We start from the raw sequence: 18,850 nt of genomic DNA, 5'->3' as shown, positions 1-18,850 counted from the left end.
GGGAGCTGTGGGCGTTCTTGGATGGATGGACAGAGGAGTGGAATAAGGGGTGGAGGTTTAAATGTACACACGTTGTGTTAAAAAAAAAAGATGCAGTATGAGCACAGAGGTCTAATGTATGCGTCATGTGATCATCTGATACACACAGTTGTACTAAATGACATGTAGGTTGTATAAACGACACAGAAATATCTGTTTGTTAAATCTGTGTTCTGCTGTATCAGGGAGGATTTCTGCACACTGGAACAGTGTGATCTGCTGCTGTTATCATGAGACAGGTTGCCATAGTAACACAGCATCTGTTCAGCAAATGTGTTTGGTGCAACAGGCTACTACCAAGTTTGTCCTTCTCCTGTTTAGAGTGTTTTTAGGAGCTTGATTATTACATTTGTCTGCATGAAACCAGAGGTGTTTCCAGGGGTTTTTTTAAGACGTGGGAGACCAAGAATAATGACTTGGAAGAGTATATTATCAGAACTATACAGTGTAGAAAACTGGTTTAGAAAATCCTAATTTCCAGGCTTAGGCACAGACATGTGCACTAAATCAAATGGTATTAAATGAAATATGGAACTCTGCAGGAGTCCTATTATTAAGCTAATTGTTTTATATTGATTGAGTCATTAGCAAAGTAGTAAAAGAAGATTTAGGTTGTTTACTTAAGTAAAAATCTAACTTCTACCTGAGTAGTCTAAGAGTGCTTTTCTGAGAGTGTTTTAGAAAATATACTTGAAGTAATTAAGTAAAAGTACTCATCACAAATAATCACAGACAAAGTGGCATATTAGTGGACCATAATTATTGATTAAGTAATGATTACATCACTTAAATGTTGCAGATAGTCCAGAATAGTCCAGTCCAGTGGGATTGGGACAACATTAAGGTCCAATCTGCTGGCACCACCCTCTCCTTTTCCTGGACACGCCCTTGCATGAAACAGGTTCTCTTAAAAGGACCATTAAGTCCTTCAAATGTTTGCAGTAATGTGAATAAAATGCTTGAAATCCAGTTGGATATACCTTCATAATTCAAAATATAATCATAAAGTGTTTCATTCATAAAATCAAGAAGAGCTTCGGCAGTTAGAAGAAAGAATGTGTCCCCCAGACACAGTAGATGGACAGGTTACAATCCTCTGGATCACAGATGTCAAAGTGTAGCTGAAATGTAGCTGTACAGACATTTAACCTTCTCATTGATCGCTATTTGAGATATTTTGGGTGCTGTCAGGTGACTGACGAATTCTACTGAGTCACTGTGACTTGACAAAAAAAAAGGATGAAAAGGATGACGGAGAGGAAGACAAAGGTGAAACTGAGGTCAAATGTAGAAAGAAATGCACGCTAGCAGCAAAGAAGCCGAATGTGATCTTTGCCCTGACACTTCATGGAGGCCACCTGGGCTTCTTTGAGGGTGCAGTCCTCTTCCCCCAGCCTCTCACCTGGATGGACAAAGTGATCGTGGGTTACGCCAATGCCATTTGTCAGTGGGAGAAACAGAAGCCACCATGCCAAAGTGACCACCTGAGTGAGGGCTCCTGCTTAAAGGAGAAAGCATAAACCTCTGTCTCTCTCATTTGTTCATTAACCTTTCACTTTCTCCAACACCACTATCCCCACACTGCACTGAGGAGACACTCTAAACTGATATCTCTTCTCTGCCTTCTCCTCCTGTGCGACTCACCAGTACCAACCCACCTTTCCCGGTCCTCCTTTGTAATCACAATCACCTTACAGTTTGTGAAAAAATGAACTAACTGCCTTCGTGCTCTTTTCCATGTCGAGGACTCGGAGCAGGGACATTTTGGTCTTTACATCTACACAGTAATGACGCCCGGCTAAGTGATTCTTTTTGGCCAAAAGTGGCAGACGATGAAGTCAAGCTGTCATTTTAAAGGAAAGCAAGAGCACCACTTTAGAGTAGTCGAGTGAGAAACAAGAGCACACAAGAAGCCTCGTATTACATCGAAGAAGAACTGTAAGAAGCTCACTGCTTATCACCGCCAAGGCCATATAGCCTAGTCTGCTGTCTTAACAAACGTTACCGTTTTGTGTGTGTGTGCGTGCGTGCGTGCGTGAGTATGTCTGTGTGAGACTGTGTAGGCCAAGAGGGAAAGACCCAGGATGGTGGTCTTTGTGAGGTTGGTCTGATTTAAATTCTCTGTTCTTAGCCCTTGGCCATTATGTCTGCTCCTCTGGGTGCGTTGCTGTTTGTAGTAAATGTACTGTAGATTATTAAGTATTAAGGTAGGATTGTACACATTGTTTCCAGCTCGTAACATCATCCTGCACATAGTTTTGGCACTCAAAGTTTTTGGTGCTTACCAGACGTGACCAGGGATCGAGCCCCACCCTCAGATGGGATCCATGTACATTCCCACAGTTGCATTCTGTCACTTTGATTCCAGCACTTTACATACTGTACACCACAATATTTTCCCCCTTTCCTCATTTTATTTGTCAAAGTGCAGATATGGAAACTATTAACGGAGGGGCGAGGATGATAACGAAACGTTAGATGAATCAAATGTTCCCCGCGTTGTCTGTCTGTCAGTGTCTTTGAGCCCTCCTTACTCTTTCTGTTGCCTTTGATCAGCTGCAGGTCCAGCCAAGTCTCTGATATTTGTCTCTTACTGCACACACAACAGTCCTACTGCCACTGCGCTGAGGCTAACATTCAACCCACCTGGTTTGGTGCGAACATCTTAGTACAGCTTTTCCATTTTCCAGCAGATGATCATGTGGTTCTTTGAAATGTTGAAAATTTAGCCTTCTGATTGGCGAGCGTGGTGCTACAAAAGGGAAAGTTCAGCAGATGTGAAGCAAATTTTTCATTTGTAATAATCTGAGCTGTGAGGTTTGACGAGTAGGAGGGCTGAAGATACCAAAGCTCAACCGCTATTTATTTTAGTGGCTTGTTCGTATGATTCTGGTGTTTGTTTAACTGTAGTTTAGATGGAGAATGCTGCATGCAAGAAAGAAGATGGATTTTAACCGTAGGGAATATTTTTTTATTTCAAAGAAAAAAAAAAAAAGAAAAAAAAAAAAAAGAAAGAAATGTGTGTGTGTGTGTGTGTGTGTGTGGGTGTGTCATAGGATATGGGAGAGCGGTTTACAGCTAAGACACTCTGAATTTCATTTTGTTCCTACGTCATGCTGGAGGCCTTTTTTCTGTGTCTCGGTTAATTAACTTTCAGCTGAACTGATGCTGATGATTTCAGACACGTGAGGAGGGCTGCATTCACAAATTCTGACTCTTTTTTTCACAGAAACTTATTACAGCCTTCAGTAACTATGTAACAATTGTGTAAAACGGCTCCATCTTCTCACCTTACAGCAGTTACAGTGTTTAGGTTGACCCCTTGTAGTTGGTGCAAGCCACTGATTTCTTCTTCTCTTCTTCTTCTTCATCAGTCAGTTCAGTCATATAACCTCTATGTTGATTTTGAGGTCATATGAGCCTAATAATAATAAATGAACACTTGAAGGTCCTTACTCCACAGGTTTAACATGCAGCACCACTGTTTGGCAGCCACATGTTTGCAGATATTTTCTAGTTTTCAAAATTTTAATTGCAGTTTAAAGATAATCTTTTTTGGTGATTGTTTATATCATAACATCCATTAAATACAGACAAATGCTCTGATGTCCATTAGCAGACACACCCAGAGAGATGTCGAGGCTTTTAGTTTGTGGTGTCTCAGAGGATTATTGATTATTTTTATATTTTACACAAATCCTTAAGGACGGGAGAAGCAAAATAGTCTTTATATCCAAAGAGTGCACTTTATGATTTATTTAATCTCAAGAAATAAAAATGAGGGTACCAGTTGTTTTAAGTACATTCACATCCCTGTCATGCAACATGACAGACTGAGACTCGTCTTTTTAATAAGCTATTCGGATCCAGGCAATTCTTTTTTAATTGTTTTACTTGATCAAAGTGCAGTCTTTGATACTCTTGACCAGTGTTGGGCAAGTTACTTTGAAAAAGTAATTAATTATAGTTACTTCTTCAAAAAAGTAACTGAGTTAGTAACTGAGTTACAATGTTCTAAAAGTAATTAATTACTTGAAAAGTAACTATTGTGTTACTTAAAAAAAAAAAGTTTAACCCTCTGGGGTCCAGGGTATAACTGGCCATGTTTTACTACTTTTGATGTTTCCTCTACATTTCACCTTTAAAAACTATTTGTTTGCCTTGTTTGGTATCATTCTTTTCAGCACAACCTCACGTGTCTGAATTTACAGTCATGTTTTCATTTTGACATACTGTATTAACACAATTGATCTAAAATCAAACAAAAAACATAAAATCCCAGTAGAAAAAGTTATATTTTTTTTACTGTAACAACCACAAACATGTTTAATGAATCATATTTCTTTAAATGCAAATATAAATTGTCAATTTTAAAATCATATGCACAAGTTATTTGCAGCCTTTTACCTTTTACCCTTTTTTTTTTAAAATAACCATTTCAAACTATTTACAGAACAATCAGCTGTTCTGATTTCAATAAGATGTCACGCAAATTATTTGTGCCACTCTAAAAAAATAATTTCTGTCCACTATGAACATCACAGCCTGATACTTGCAGGTCTGCCAGCAGCAGGTGTATCACTCCTGTTTCTACCTGGAGACAGCAGTCACCTCATTGATCTGACACACAACACAAAACTATCCACAACACTACACACTAACTACACAACACAACACATTACCTACACACTCCAAACACGCTAAACGTCACAAATATCTCACATCTCAAAACTCTCTCTCTCTCTCTTTTTTTCTGCAGTATTTCTTTCTCTCTCTCTCTCTCTCTCTCTCTCTCACCGTCACTCCTAAAACTTCCCCTCTTCCTAAACAACCAAATGTCATGTTCCCATATCATTTTTTGATTGGTCGACATGGTGCATTTTTCCACCAACACGAAAGGTTTTTGTTTTGTTTTTTTATTGTTTTTGGGGGGTTTTTGCTCATAAGCAGAGAGTGCTTGCTAGTGCTGTCCTTAGACAGTAAACGTGACGAAACTATTCAGGAAAAAACACCATATAAGATGCGGTAAGCTGAACACAGCTTCAACCGTCTGTTTGTTGAAAAATAGTAACGCGGCCGCACCTCATTTTCTTGTTAGTAACGGTAACGGCGTTGTAACGATAGAAATAGTCATTAGGCTCGGCATTTAACTGTTTTTTTCTTGTGTATTGGATGGGAGTTTTCTCTTATGTTCTGTCTCTCTTAGTTCTACTCTAACACTGCTTCTCTAACCTGTGGGGTTCCACAAGGTTCAGTCCTAGGCCCATTACATTTTTCTACTTCCTTCCCTTAGCTGTCATCATTAAATCTTTTTCTGAATTATTTTTTGTTCCAATTATATGCTGATGACATTCAAATGTCCAAGTGTCAACACCTGCAAAGGCTATATATATAAGCTTACTACAATGTTTAACCCATATCAGTGATTGACACTCTCACCTTGTCTTACACACCAACAAAGCTGAGGCCATGGTCATAGCCCCTCCTGGTTTATATTCTAATTTCAGTCAAACTCTTACATCCTATTGTTCAGTCACAGTGTCTGAAATCTTGGTGTTATATTTGATGCCTCTCTGGGTTTTGACTTGCATGTAAAATCAGTGTTTCATTCCTTTTTTTTCCCATTTGAGGAACATTTCTAAATTGCAACATGTGGTCTCTTTGATGGAACTGGAGTTCCTGCATTTGTGCCTTTGTGATTAGATTATTGTAATAGCTTGTTTCTTGACTTAGATCAATTATCTTTTCACATCTCCAGACAACACCAAATGCGGCTGCCAGATTATTAACACATTCCAGCAAGTAAATTTCTTTACATTACACTCCCATTAGACTCCTATACAGATCACAGTTACTTATCATGGATCTCAAAGCACAGTTTTCATGATGGCGCTGTTGTTTTAATCCCTCCTGTTAACAATTAAGGGTCAATGAAGGTCGACTTTATCAAAGAACTCTATACTTATGTTTGAGAAATTGATCCTAGTCATGAGATTCAGGTCAAACTGGGTCACAGCAGCAGAAATTGGGCCACTGTGTCTTTGTTTCTGCTGATGTTAGTAATTCACCATGCAGCCGGTAATAAGGAGACCCACTGCTGACGGGGCGGAACTGACTGCTGTTTTTGAGGCCGCATAGAGATGTCGATGGGCCTCAGGTGATATGCTGCCCTTGGTACAACAATATCACGGCGAGGTCACATATTATTAGCGTACACTGCACTTCTCAGGATTTTTTTTGTCTCAGGGGTGTTGGTTAAACACGACCAATCAGAGGGAGAGAGAAAAAGCTACAGGGATTTTATTTCCTGCACACTTTATTGTGCTGTTGATTTAGCATAATCCATAGCAAGCTTATTATATTAAATGTATTTCAATTATGATTTTAATGTCATTGCACTGTGCAGAAGGCAATGAAGAAAAGTGAAGGGCAATCTGCACTCTAAATATAGCAGACTCACAAATATTGAATCTAACTTTTCAAGCAGAACAAATATCCTGCACCTGGTTGTACCAAAGTCCTTCCAGAAGCAACTCTTGCCAGTCAACCTGAAAATGCCTCCAGGCAGTTATTTTTAAGTGCTTACCTAAATGAATAGTGAGCAAGCTATAACTTAAATTTTGATGATAATGGGGACAAAAGTTGCACGTGTAGAATCATCACTCAAAAAACGCATTCAGCTGCTGAGCGGGTCACCACAGCAGAGGGATCGACATATTTGATTAGGTTTTACGCTGGATGCCCATCTAGGCTTGGAACCAGAACCAGGAGTAGCTTCAGACCTTCAGAGTCTGGGTTTATGGAACACAACTAATCAAATAATGCAAAAGAAAGAATGTTATTTATCCTTAAGATAAGGGTAATGTGGCAAAAGTAAATCTTAATTAAGCCATTATTTCAGTTTAGAAATAAAAGCAATAAAAGCAATAACAGAAGCATGATACTTAAAGAGCAAACCCACCCTGATAAAACTCTTCATCATATCTTATCAGCGTTACTGAAGCTTACGAACATCTGATTGCAATAACAACAGTGATGGCTCCTTTATCACACACCCTAATTTCATTAAATAGATGAATAGATTGTGTTATGAGGCCCGGTTCTGTTGCAGGACCAGATGACGGCTTCAGGATTGAATTTCGTCTGCATTCAGTTGATTATCTTCAGGAAGGACAAACACAAGCAGGAAAACAGCTGATCACAGAGCCATGGCTCTACCCAGAAGGCACTTGAGTTTTTTGTGTATTATTGTTTCGAGTATATCTTTTCATGATTTTTCTATTTGCCTTTAACCTTAAGAACGTCCTCTGAAGAATAAATAGCAGTGATTTGTGGTAGCAGCAGGTATGTTAATTAGAGTTCAAAGATGACGAGTAAGTGTGTGTCCCTACATGTGAGTGCTTCTACGTGCAGCCCGAGTGACTTCACCATTTGATTCCTGCTATCACTGCTCCTGTGACGCTGCATCTCTGACCTGTCTGGCGTCAGCTTCTGCATTTTATTGCATCTGTCTGCCTCCTGCAATGATTTAAAATCCCATTATGATATCAAATTTCATATTCAATATCTTTGTCATACCTCTTCTTCTCCCTTCTCCTCTTCCTCCTTTCATTCCCCTTCTTTCTCCGTCCAGGACAAGCAGGTCACAGGTTATCTCCTGTTCTCCCTCGCCACCGCCGTCATCGGCTCTCTGCAGTTTGGTTACAACACAGGAGTCATCAATGCTCCAGAGATGGTTGGTGAATATTAGCAATCTAATGTGATGTAGGCTTCATACTGTAGGAGATATAAGTTATTGTAAAGATTGCAAATACAAATATCTGATTTCTCAAGCATTAATTTTTGGATAATGGAGTGTTTGTTGAACCTTTAAACAAAATATATAAAAATCTCTCAAATCTTAATCTGCATATATGAGTTTTAATTTGTATCACATTTGCTACATCAGACATATGTTTGCAAGTTAGTCATTAAAAATGTGTCATGCAATTTATATCATTTTTTGTCACACTGAATATGTAGAAGTCTTAAAAACACATGTATCAAATATGATGCGCTTGGCTTTAAAGGGTTAATTTTGCTTGTTTTCAGAGAAGCAAATTTACATCAGAATTATATTAAGGCTTAAATTATAAAATGTTTGTGTTAATTTGGGGGAGATTTTTATTTTACTTAACTAAGAGATAAAAGTCAGTGCTTTATTAATGTGAAAGAATAAATAACAAAAATACCCTCTTTGAAAAAGTTGTTTTGGTTGAAACAGATCTCTCCATTTACCCACTTTTCTCACTTTCTAACTTTATCTTCGTTTTAAATATAGTTATTTTTTTGTTTATTGAACACATAAAATACCAAATACTATAATGTTCTGTCTATTCTTCTGTCTGGCCAGTTCTGTGAATTGATCTGTTTTCTCATCCTCTGTCTGTGCATCCATCTTTGCCTACAGAAACTCAAATCTTTCTTCAACGTAACCTGGTATAAGCGATATAACGAGGAAATCGACCCTGGTGTTTGCACCATTGTCTGGAGCGTTGCTGTTTCCATCTTCAGTGTGGGCGGCATGGTGGGCTCCTTTAGTGTTGGTGTCATAGCTAACCGGTTTGGCAGGTACGAAACCTTCTTCATCCTGTTGTGTAATATTATAGGTAACATGCAAGATTTATTTTCTTTCACCATCTTTAGCCAAAAAACCTTTTAGTTACAGCCTCTCTATAAGAACTGTTGTTTTTACTTTTAGAGCAGTTTTGTGGACATTAAGTCACAGCAGTGTTTTTCACTACATTGGCTCTGTGCATTTCCTGTTCGGTACAGCTGAACCATCACAGCCCATTACTGTTAATGGATCTCATGAAGCGTGTCTGTCCTGAGTTCGCTGCTCTGCTCTAACGTTCCCCAGAGTTGTTCCTTTATTTCTCCATTTCCTTCTAAATTGTTTATTTGTGGTGAGTCTGCTGCCAGTCACCATGTGAAGTTACTGGGAAGTTAACACACAGCTAATGCTAGTGTTGGCTAGCAAAATGAAAAGATGGTGTCCATATAACCTAAACTGTATTTAAACTGTTTTTTGTTTTTATTTCGTCTAAAGTTAAGCCTTTTAACATGGAAATCTATGGATACTTTTGGAACCAGCCTTGAGACGTCATTCCAGGAGTTTCAGTCTTTGGGGCTTCTACATTAGCTTTAATTTTCCTCCCTGGAGTTTGGTTGAAAATGTTAGTTTTCCTTTGTCAAACGTTTTAGCATCAAGTTGTGGAGTTTTTTTGTACATTTTTTTGTTTTTTTAATCATTAACATTCATATTCTTTCCTCAACCTCCTCATCCTCAGGCGTCGCTCCATGATCCTGGTGAACTCTCTGGCAGTGATCGGCGGCCTCCTTATGGGCTTCTCCACCATCTGTTCCTCCTACGAGATGGTGATCGCTGGGCGTCTGGTCATTGGCCTTTTCTGTGGCCTTTTTACTGGCCTGACTCCCATGTATGTTGGCGAGGTGTCACCAACGCCGCTCCGCGGAGCTTTCGGCACTCTGCACCAGCTCGGCGTGGTTGTGGGCATCCTGATCGCTCAGGTCAGCAGCTCTACTAAAAACTGCACACTAGAGATGTGTGACTGCTTGACTGCTTTAGGAAATTAATGTAATTTGCTGGAGTAAGCTTTGCACGGATCTGATTGTTTAATGCTGCAGGGGTTTTACTTTACAATATTAAGTGCCTCGAGGTGACTGCTCTTGTAAATTGGTGCTATTTAATCAAATGTAGTTGAATTGAAAGTTTATTAAGTCAAAGCTCAGAAGACATGTATATTAGGTTCATTTCAGGCATCTGAGCTAAACCTAGTTTGTATCAAGAAGTCTTTGAGTTATAGGAGTTAATTCATTATTAATTAATATGGATAATTATCATCGCTGTGGTCGTTACTCAAGAAAAGAAATGCATTACAATGCATTACACTTTTCCAGAAAGTTAAAGTTCACTTAATTACAATTTAACAACAGAAACCTTAGGATACAGTCCCACACGCTAAGACAAATGTCATTCCTAATGAGGACAAACCATCTTTCTTTTAGTTTTTACAAATGAAAAAAAGCCAACGTGACAAAGCAAAGATCAAAAGCCGCCCAAAGTGATCACTACAGTGATTCTACTTCAATTCAATTTTATTTATATTGCGCCAAATTTACAACAACAGTTACCTCAAGGTGCTTTATATTGTAAGGTAAAGAGTCTACAATAAATCAGCGAAAACCCCAACAATTAGATGGCCCACTATGAGGAAGCCCCCTGGTGACAGTGGGAAGGAAAAACTCCCTTTTAACAGGGAGAAACCTCCAGGAGAACCAGAGTCAGGAAGGGGTGGAGGAACTGTGAGGCCGTGAAATATGAAAGTTATGCATGAATTTAAAACAAGATATTCTTTAGTTTTGTCTTACTACATAGTAGTATCTACAAGAGGATATCAGCTAGGATACACAGTGAGCATTAAAACTGATTGAGTTTTATTGTTTTTATCAGTTTTACCCTTTTTCTGTGTCCCCTGATGTCTAGATCTTTGGTCTGGAAGCTCTGCTGGGTTCAGACAACCTGTGGCCTCTGCTGCTGGCCCTGACTGTGGCCCCCGCTGTCCTGCAATGCATCCTGCTGCCTTTCTGTCCCGAGAGCCCCCGCTTCCTGCTCATCAACCTCAAACAGGAAGAGGAGGCACGCAACGGTACACAATAATACATCTATAAATATACTGCAATGACACACAACATTACTGCATTTCCTGCTGCTGTGCATGGATGGACTCCAACATCTTGGATTGCACCTGGTGGTGGTGTTTCTCTCTCTCCTCTGAAGCCTCAGTGAGGTCACAGTAGCACCACCTTTTTTTAGCTTCTGATTAGAATGGCGCACCACCTCACAGTAGAAGCCCAGAGCAGAATGGAAGCTGCAGTAGAAGAAAAGAGACTGGAGTTAGCAAACTTATATTCAAAACCATCACAACACGCTGAGCTAGCAAGAGCTAGCTCATTAGCAGTGGCTGGCCTTTCAAAGTAAGAGCAAAGAAACTGTCTACTAATAAATTAATCACTTTACCTTAAAATATATGAAGCACAACACATACCAAGTATAGTCTTGTAAATGCTACTATTACTGTATAACTGCTACTAATGGGGATAATAAGGATTTCAATAAACTAAATTAAACTACCACCAATAGAAACGTAACTTCAGTCATTCACTGTTGTTAGCTTTATTGTCTCTATCCCCACGGCACCTATAACACTATAATATGTATTCTATTAGCACCAGCATTACTGCTAAAGACCACCTTGAGATGGTCCCATTGACTAACACAGTGTCTTCATGTAATAATGTTGGAACGACTCAGCAGTTACTACAGCACTGCAGCATTACAGCGACAGAAGCAGTGAGAAGGAGAGCGATTCGTTACAGATACACAGAGGTGGGATCAGCGGAGTCAGGAGGAAGGTCGAGCGTGATCAGAGAGTCCTTGAACAGACAGAAGGTTTTGGCATCTGTTCAACATGTGGCCTGTTTGGTTTGACTCTGAGGCCCTGACCCACTTCTCCTTCATGCCTCCATAAGATAAACAAACACAGTTACTGTGACTGTTTAGTGACTGCAGATTCTCTACAGAAAGCAAAATTTAGCAATGTGTCCTGATGTTATGAACAAAGGTTACGATAAACAAAGCTGCTATAACTCACAATCTTTTGTGAAGGAATAAATATGCAGATTGTCTTTTTTAAATAAACAAACTCTGACATTATGTCGGAAAAGACTTTGAACTCAGCCTGTGTGAATCCTGCTGTGTAGTGCCTGCTGGTGGCCATTATAAGATTATAGCTCATTTTAAAATGCAGTTCATGGATTCCAGGAGCCTGTCCTGAGTTTGATGTGTGATAAACATCCATGAAAATTAATCTGCACATGAACTGTGGTGAATTCTGTCCGATAGCTGTAAGTTGTTGTTCCAGCATGTTACTCTTGAATGTCTACATCTTCTTGTTGTTGCTGTTTTGTTTTTTTGTCTTTTGCATCTGTAAAGGTGAACAAAACCTGTCTCTGTTCTGTCCGCAGTGCTTGTGCGTCTGCGTGGCTCTGAGGATGTGAGCAAAGATCTGCAGGAGATGAAGGAGGAGAGCGCCAAGATGGCCAAGGAGAAGAAAGTAACCATCGCTGAACTGTTCCGCACGGCAGCGTACCGACAGCCCCTCTTCATCGCCGTCATGCTGCAGCTCTCCCAGCAGCTGTCAGGAATTAACGCTGTAAGTTTAATGGGTTTTATTGTCTGTTTTTGGTGCAGCTTTGCGGTGGTTAGTGCTGTCAGCTCACAGAAAGAAGCTTGTTCTCCCTATCCCTGTGTGGGATTACTTCGGATACTCTGACTTCCTTCCATAGACATCCATGGCATTAAGCTAATTGGTGAATTTGGCTGTGTTGTGAATATAAACAAGAGTGATTGCCTGCCTCTGTGCAACCTGCGACAGTGCTGGGATGGGCTCCAGCCTCCCTGGTGGCCCTGACTTGGATGGATGGAAGCTTAATGTTTATTTTTAGCTCTTCCTGTGCCCTTCATTTTAAAAAAAAATCTATATAATAAAACTGATAAATATACGTTATAAAAATAAAAATAACAGCAGTGCTAGAAGGTATCGCTCAAACCACAGGTCAGAGTCACAGATGGAGGGCAGTTTAGCGCTCTGAGCATTTGTTATTACATGTCTGGATCTTTTAGTTAATTTGAAAAAAATATTGGCTAAAAGTCCTCTAAAGGTTGTTATTTGACTAAAAAATGTCTTATAAGCAACGTCATGCTATAAAACTGTGTGTAGCTATTATTCCTGGATGTTGGGTAGGTTGGGCTGTTATATTCTCGCTGTTGGCAGCTCCCAGAAGGATCCTATAGAAAAATTGGTTTATAAAAGATGGAGGTCAGCGGGAAAATAAAATATGCATTATTTATTTTGATACTGTTATAAATGAGGTAATATTACATCCCTCATATTCTCACTTCCATCCTCTCTACCTCACTCAGGTGTTTTATTACTCCACTGGGATCTTTTCCTCAGCCGGTGTGCAGAAGCCGATCTACGCCACCATCGGAGCCGGCGTCGTCAACACCATCTTCACCATTGTTTCTGTGAGTGACGCTGCCGTGTGTCTTCTTCATCTTGGTATGCGTTTGTGTGCGCTGGGAAGCACACGTCACTCACAATGTCCCTGTCCTACAGTTGTTCCTAGTGGAGAAAGCAGGGCGCAGGACTCTGCACCTCCTGGGACTGGGTGGGATGGCGGTTAGCGCTCTGCTTATGACTGTGTCCCTCCTGCTGGTGAGTTTGGTGACGTCAGAGAGCAATACAGAGACGGAGTAAGAACAAGGATGTGATTGATTCTCTCCACAGCCAAAACAAAAGTAAATGCAACATCAGCTGTTTGGTTTTGTTGCTATATTGAATGGCCGATGCAGTATTTCCATCAGTTATTTCCCATAGCATTTACATATTTAAAAGCAATTAATTGGTTAATTATTCTATTTAATATTATTACTTTTTTCTGTATTTTTGTCCCTTGCCATTTTCAGTCAGTGGTTTGTATAAAAATGTGGAAACGTAGGAAAAAATTTAAAAACAAAATAATAAATAATTAAGGAGCAAATAAATATACTTAGTTCCACTGAAAAGCAAATAATTCACCATTGCATGCTCTCACTAACTGTTAGATAAGCTAATCTTTGTGATCCTGCAGTAGTAGCTCATTCTCTTTGTCTGTGCAGGATAAAATCCCTGGTATGAGCTACGTGGCCATCTTGGCTGTCATGCTTTTTGTGGCTATGTTTGAGCTGGGCCCCGGTCCAATCCCATGGTTCATTGTGGCTGAGCTGTTCTCCCAGGGGCCCCGCCCGGCAGCCATGGCTTTGGCTGGCTGCTGTAATTGGACGGCTAACTTCCTGGTTGGAATGAGCTTCCCCACACTTCAAGTAAGGGAGAGGTGATCGTTTTTTTCTTGTGGTTTATTTTGCTGTAGATCATTCTGACTCTGCTCTCTCCTCTCCTCAGGGGTGGTTGGGCCCGTGGGTGTTCCTCATCTTCACCGGCTTACTGATCGTCTTTTTCATCTTCACATTCATCAAAGTGCCCGAGACCAAAGGCAAGACCTTCGATGAGATTGCTCGTGGCTTTAGTAGTGCCGCACCTCCTCCTTCCTCGTCCACCGAGGATCCTCCAGCCAGTGCCAGCACTGCTGTGACACTTCCTGCCTCTCCTGTGAAGGAGAAGGTCCCACTGGTGGAGGCACCAGCAGCAGCTCCATCTCCGGTGGCTGAGACCACACCTCTTGAAGCTAAACAGGAGAGCAAGTAGAGCAGGTGTAGATGAGGTTTTAATGGATAAGAGAGGTTATAAACGAAGGAAGAGCCACAGCAATTTTAGACATACTCTAAATTGGAACTAAAGCTTATTTTACAGCAGGCTTAGATAACAATAGCGTTACGAGTTCATGGGTTTGTACCTTTGAAAGGTCCTACTTTCTGCTCTCATCATCGCACTTTGGACTTCTTGTTTTTCTGAACGTTCTCACACTTCCTTCTTTTAAATCCTCTCTTCCTTTGAAAAGAAACATACATTCCTAGGAATTCAACTGCACTCATTGACAGTGTGACTCTTTTTCAACACGGCAGTGAGTCTCAGGATGACACACTGTAAAACAAAATTGAAGCAGGCGCCGGGTAACAGTCAAGGTGAAATGATGACGCTTTTATGAAGGGGTGTAGGTGTTTGAGTTCAGGCCTGAGTGATGTTAGAATAACAATGATCCACATTTTTTTAAACTGACACACTTCTGTTTAAAATATTAGACATGTGTCGTAGTGGGCAGTATAGTGCCGTGTATATTTTAGCTGTAGTTCGTATATTATTGTAGATTTTGTTGCAATTATGTATATGGAAACGTTCTCAAATCGCAGGTCTGAAAGGATAATTGCAGTTTCTGCTTTCAGCATTTCATTAAGTGCTCACAGAGAGCTCTGAAGAGCAAAGCCAAAGAAATGGTGAACACACAACCTGAAATCGGCTCTTCACGGCGGGGATTTAACAGCCGCACAGGTCACGCTAACTGTAGAAATTCTGAAAGCTCATAAGATGGCCAAAGCTGTAATCTAGTATGCCTTTGCTTACTTGGAGTTTGGCGCCACCCTCAGTAATAACTGACAATTGCAGAGGTGTTCTGCTTCATCTTTGATCTTAGAGTTGATGTAGTTGGTGATGAATCCCAAATTTACTCCAAAAAATGTCCCGTTCACCAGAGAATTTAAAGTTATAATTATTCTATATAATGTTTATATAGACACTGAATATATACAAAGATTTATTATTTTTAGGACTGTGTCCTGTAAACAAAAACCCTTTTAATTATTTTACACACGTAGATTACGGTGGGGTAGCGTGCAATGTATATTATTTTGTTAAAGGGAAAATTATCATAGTATTTATAACCTTAGAAACTGATTTTTGTATAGAGTATATAGTTAGAAATCAAACAAAGAACTGTAGTGCTTTCCAGATTTGCCCCAAGGAGGGACACAGAGTTTGCAATAAGCTCTGTGTCCATCACCTAAAATGTAGCTCAGAGATTTAGATGCATTAATGCACCTTGTTAACCAGAGAAGCGGCAACGCAAGCAATAGAGCCAAAATCAGCAACGTAGAAGTCATTGAGCACAATAGCGCTTTATGTCTAACCTACAGAATAATCGAAACTATATTTACCTGCAGAACACTTATATCTGTCACAGCTGATGTTAGAATAGATAAAAAATCCTAAACTCTCAGTGAGCTGAGAATGGGCAGAGACCATTAAAGGGGGAAGTGCTAATACTGTAAGGATAACGGGTGACACAGCTGTCTGTGATGGTTCATGGGCTTTTATTTTAAATTATACTTTTTTCCACAAAGGGAAAATGACATAGTGGACATTTTTTAGTATTGTGTTTTCGTTCTGAAATGGAACTGTATGTGGTTTTGTTTTTATTTATATACAGAAATTGCAAAGGACTGACTGGGGCTTTAATTCTACAAAAAACAAAAAAACATCTGGAAGCAGCTGGTCTGGATGCAGGACCCAGTGATTGGAGGGCAAAACCTTTTTTTTCCCAGCAGACTTTATTACATATGTGCTCCGAATGCTGGAGTCTTCTTTAAAGCTTTCTTTCTGTTGTTTGATTACGGGAACACTCAGAGAACCGAGGTTACGTAACCTCCAGTGCATTTCAGCTCGCTCGAAAGTGCGTTAAATTATTTCATCCTTCAGGTCAAAATGAACTTCATCTTTCCTCATTTCTGCTAATTTTTCCCATACGTGCATCAGATTTGTTAACGTGACATGAAGAATGTCTTCAAATGCTTTAAAAATCCTTCGAATGGCCCAAATGCACTAAAACGAACCTTTGACGCAACACTGTAAGAGTATAAAAATTGTTTATTCTTACAAAAGCTGTAAGACTAAATGACTTAATAAGCAACAATCAGTCTTGTGTATTTCATACATTAATAGTGATTCCCAAATAATAAAATGAACATTAACAACCACGATTTGTAGAAATGAGACCACATCTGTGTGGTGTGAGTCTGGCTTTACGTGCTTGGGTCCAGATCCTGCCAACATTGTGACGCTTTGTCTGAAGAGTAGCACCATCAGCCATTACAGATTTATGTATTCCAAACAGTGTGCAGTGTGTGTGGTGTAGACATGTGTGACACAAAGTATATTTTATACATTCTGTCGTGACTGCGTGAATTCCTGTAGTTTCATGAAAAAAGCTATTTTCACTCATGCTGCACAACGAGGATATATTTATTGATTTATGTATTTATTTATGAATTTATTGTAATTATTGTACGCTGGAAGAATATTTGTGTGGACACGACTTCTTTCAATGCTACCTGCCTCATTTAAATGGTGGAAATATATAACTTTGCAGACCTGTTGAACTTGAGAGATTTATTGAGAGGAATATTTCTTGCAATGAGGGGATTGTTTGTGCAGTCATGACTTTGTTGTGTATTGCTGTATTTGTGGGTGATGTACTGTGCTTGCATTGAGGGAGGGGTGCGGTACGCTCCTCCTCGCCGGTGGTGTTCAGTGTTGTGTTTAGTCTCTCGACCCTGTTTAGTCACACGCAGCTTCTTCAATGGCACTAACACTGAGTCTGATATTTAAAGTTCTTTCTATTACACAGCCTGCCCTGTTGGCCTTTTGTGATACAGGATACCTCCAAGATTTGAGTTCACTGCTCTCAGCATTGAGGTCACGGGTGGAGCAAAATGTTTAAAATGGAGTTTAAAAACGTACAGCTTGCTTTTGATGTGGAAAGATTGGATTTTTGCAACCTTCACGACAACACTGTAACAATATTCCAGTTAATATTTGCAAGCATGAATCTGTTATTCCTACTGTAATCTACAACAACAGTTTCCTGCTGTAAAAATATTACAGCACTGTGCAGTATCTAATATTCAAAATTACCTGTATTTTCACAGCTGTTTTGTAAACTTAGAACCTCTTATTCTAACTGTGGTGGAAAAGTGAATATTGTTTGTTAAAGTTGGCAAAACTTCTTCAACAGGGCTTTAAAACCTGAATGATTTGGGGTAACTCAGCCCTGATTCAACCCCTGCTTTGACTGCAGTGCATCCCAAATGTATTTGAAAGGATTTAAAACAGATATATGGACCCAGGCTCACACTGCTCCCAACAGCTACTTTATGCACATCTACGAACCCAAAACCCTCAAAACCTTCCACTTACTGTACAAAGATAGTATAGCTGTTAATTTGTAAATATGTATTTTTTAATAGAGTACTATTTATATGTTGACTTTGGCCATTGTATGTGTGTTTGGTTCCTTTTTAGTTCGGGGTGCACATTGTCATTACTGTATCTCTCACTCTGCTTCTTTGGCTCTTAACATCCAGCAGATCACCGGTGGCCGTGTTAGATTGTAGTTCGTCTATTCTTCTGCTTCCTTTTTGGGTGTAAAGTAAGCAAAAGCTCCCTGAAATGTATCATTTAGATCGCCTGAGACCTGGTGGATGTTAACTGGTTAACTAGTACCCTTGCACATTGTACACAATCTGCCTGTGAGTAAGAGTCAACTCACAGACTAACACTGCTGTCCCTGCTCTTTACTGTCCACCGGCTGTACGTGCCTGGTCACATTACACTCAGAGGTGTTTAGCACTGCTCAGTTTGGTTAGGACTTTTAGCCATATTGTTACACTTGAAAATTTCACAATAAACTGTCAAAGCTTTTGTGTTTTAAACCAGCAGTTCTGGTAATATTCATGCATCGTCATAGATATGAATCTATCACCAAGGAACAGGTCTCAACAGTTCACTTTGGCTGCTGTGATCTTTGTTCTGTTTGTGTTTCCGGCGTCGGTTTGGTCCTAACGTGTGTTGTTGATGTGTAAATAGATGTTTGAGTGTCATGTACTGTAATTCTGTTTGTGCCTCTCTCACTGTTATTAAATGTGTGTCTTTGTGAGAAAGCTTCCCGTTGCTTCCAGTACGTTAGAAAGAACTCGCTGGTTTACTCAGTAACAATAAACGAGGTTCATCTGAAACTTGAAGGCCGTGCTGTGGTTAGTGACTGGGTGTTATTTTAGACATGTTTCAAAAAGCCATTATCTTTATGGATCGTCTTTGAGTGGCAGCCAAAAATGAAGCCAAGTGATATTGATCATATGTTTTGATGGAAATAGACCAAGCTGGTGATTTAGCTTTTTATTTTATTTTATTTTTTTACA

At 39.8% G+C, this 18,850-nt stretch overlaps 1 protein-coding gene across 1 annotated transcript; it reads left to right on the top strand.

The window, feature by feature from the left end:
• The first annotated feature begins 7,405 nt into the window (after positions 1-7,405).
• On the top strand, positions 7,406-14,408 carry slc2a3a (solute carrier family 2 member 3a). Its single transcript, XM_085346970.1, has 10 exons — positions 7,406-7,432; positions 7,673-7,774; positions 8,489-8,649; positions 9,369-9,609; positions 10,586-10,748; positions 12,127-12,314; positions 13,085-13,189; positions 13,281-13,379; positions 13,823-14,026; positions 14,106-14,408. The coding sequence occupies exons 1-10, from the start codon at positions 7,406-7,408 to the stop codon at positions 14,406-14,408; spliced, it is 1,593 nt and encodes a 530-aa protein (XP_085203096.1).
• The last annotated feature ends 4,442 nt before the right edge of the window (positions 14,409-18,850 follow it).

Source organism: Diplotaxodon limnothrissa, linkage group LG22 (genome assembly GCF_057381915.1).
Source record: "Diplotaxodon limnothrissa isolate DT_005_m linkage group LG22, D_limnothrissa_male_GT1.1, whole genome shotgun sequence".
In the NCBI taxonomy this organism is placed as follows: Eukaryota; Metazoa; Chordata; class Actinopteri; order Cichliformes; family Cichlidae; genus Diplotaxodon; species Diplotaxodon limnothrissa.
Note: the sequence above shows the minus strand (reverse complement) of the source record. Positions and strands in the feature narration are given on the sequence as shown.

Excerpts from the sequence above, each read along its gene's own strand:
- slc2a3a (XM_085346970.1), top strand. The coding sequence starts at position 7,406 with ATGACGAGTAAGTGTGTGTCCCTACAT. Across the intron at positions 10,749-12,126 it reads GGAAGAGGAGGCACGCAACG|TGCTTGTGCGTCTGCGTGGC; the intron begins GTACACAATAAT and ends TTCTGTCCGCAG. Across the intron at positions 12,315-13,084 it reads AGCTGTCAGGAATTAACGCT|GTGTTTTATTACTCCACTGG; the intron begins GTAAGTTTAATG and ends TACCTCACTCAG.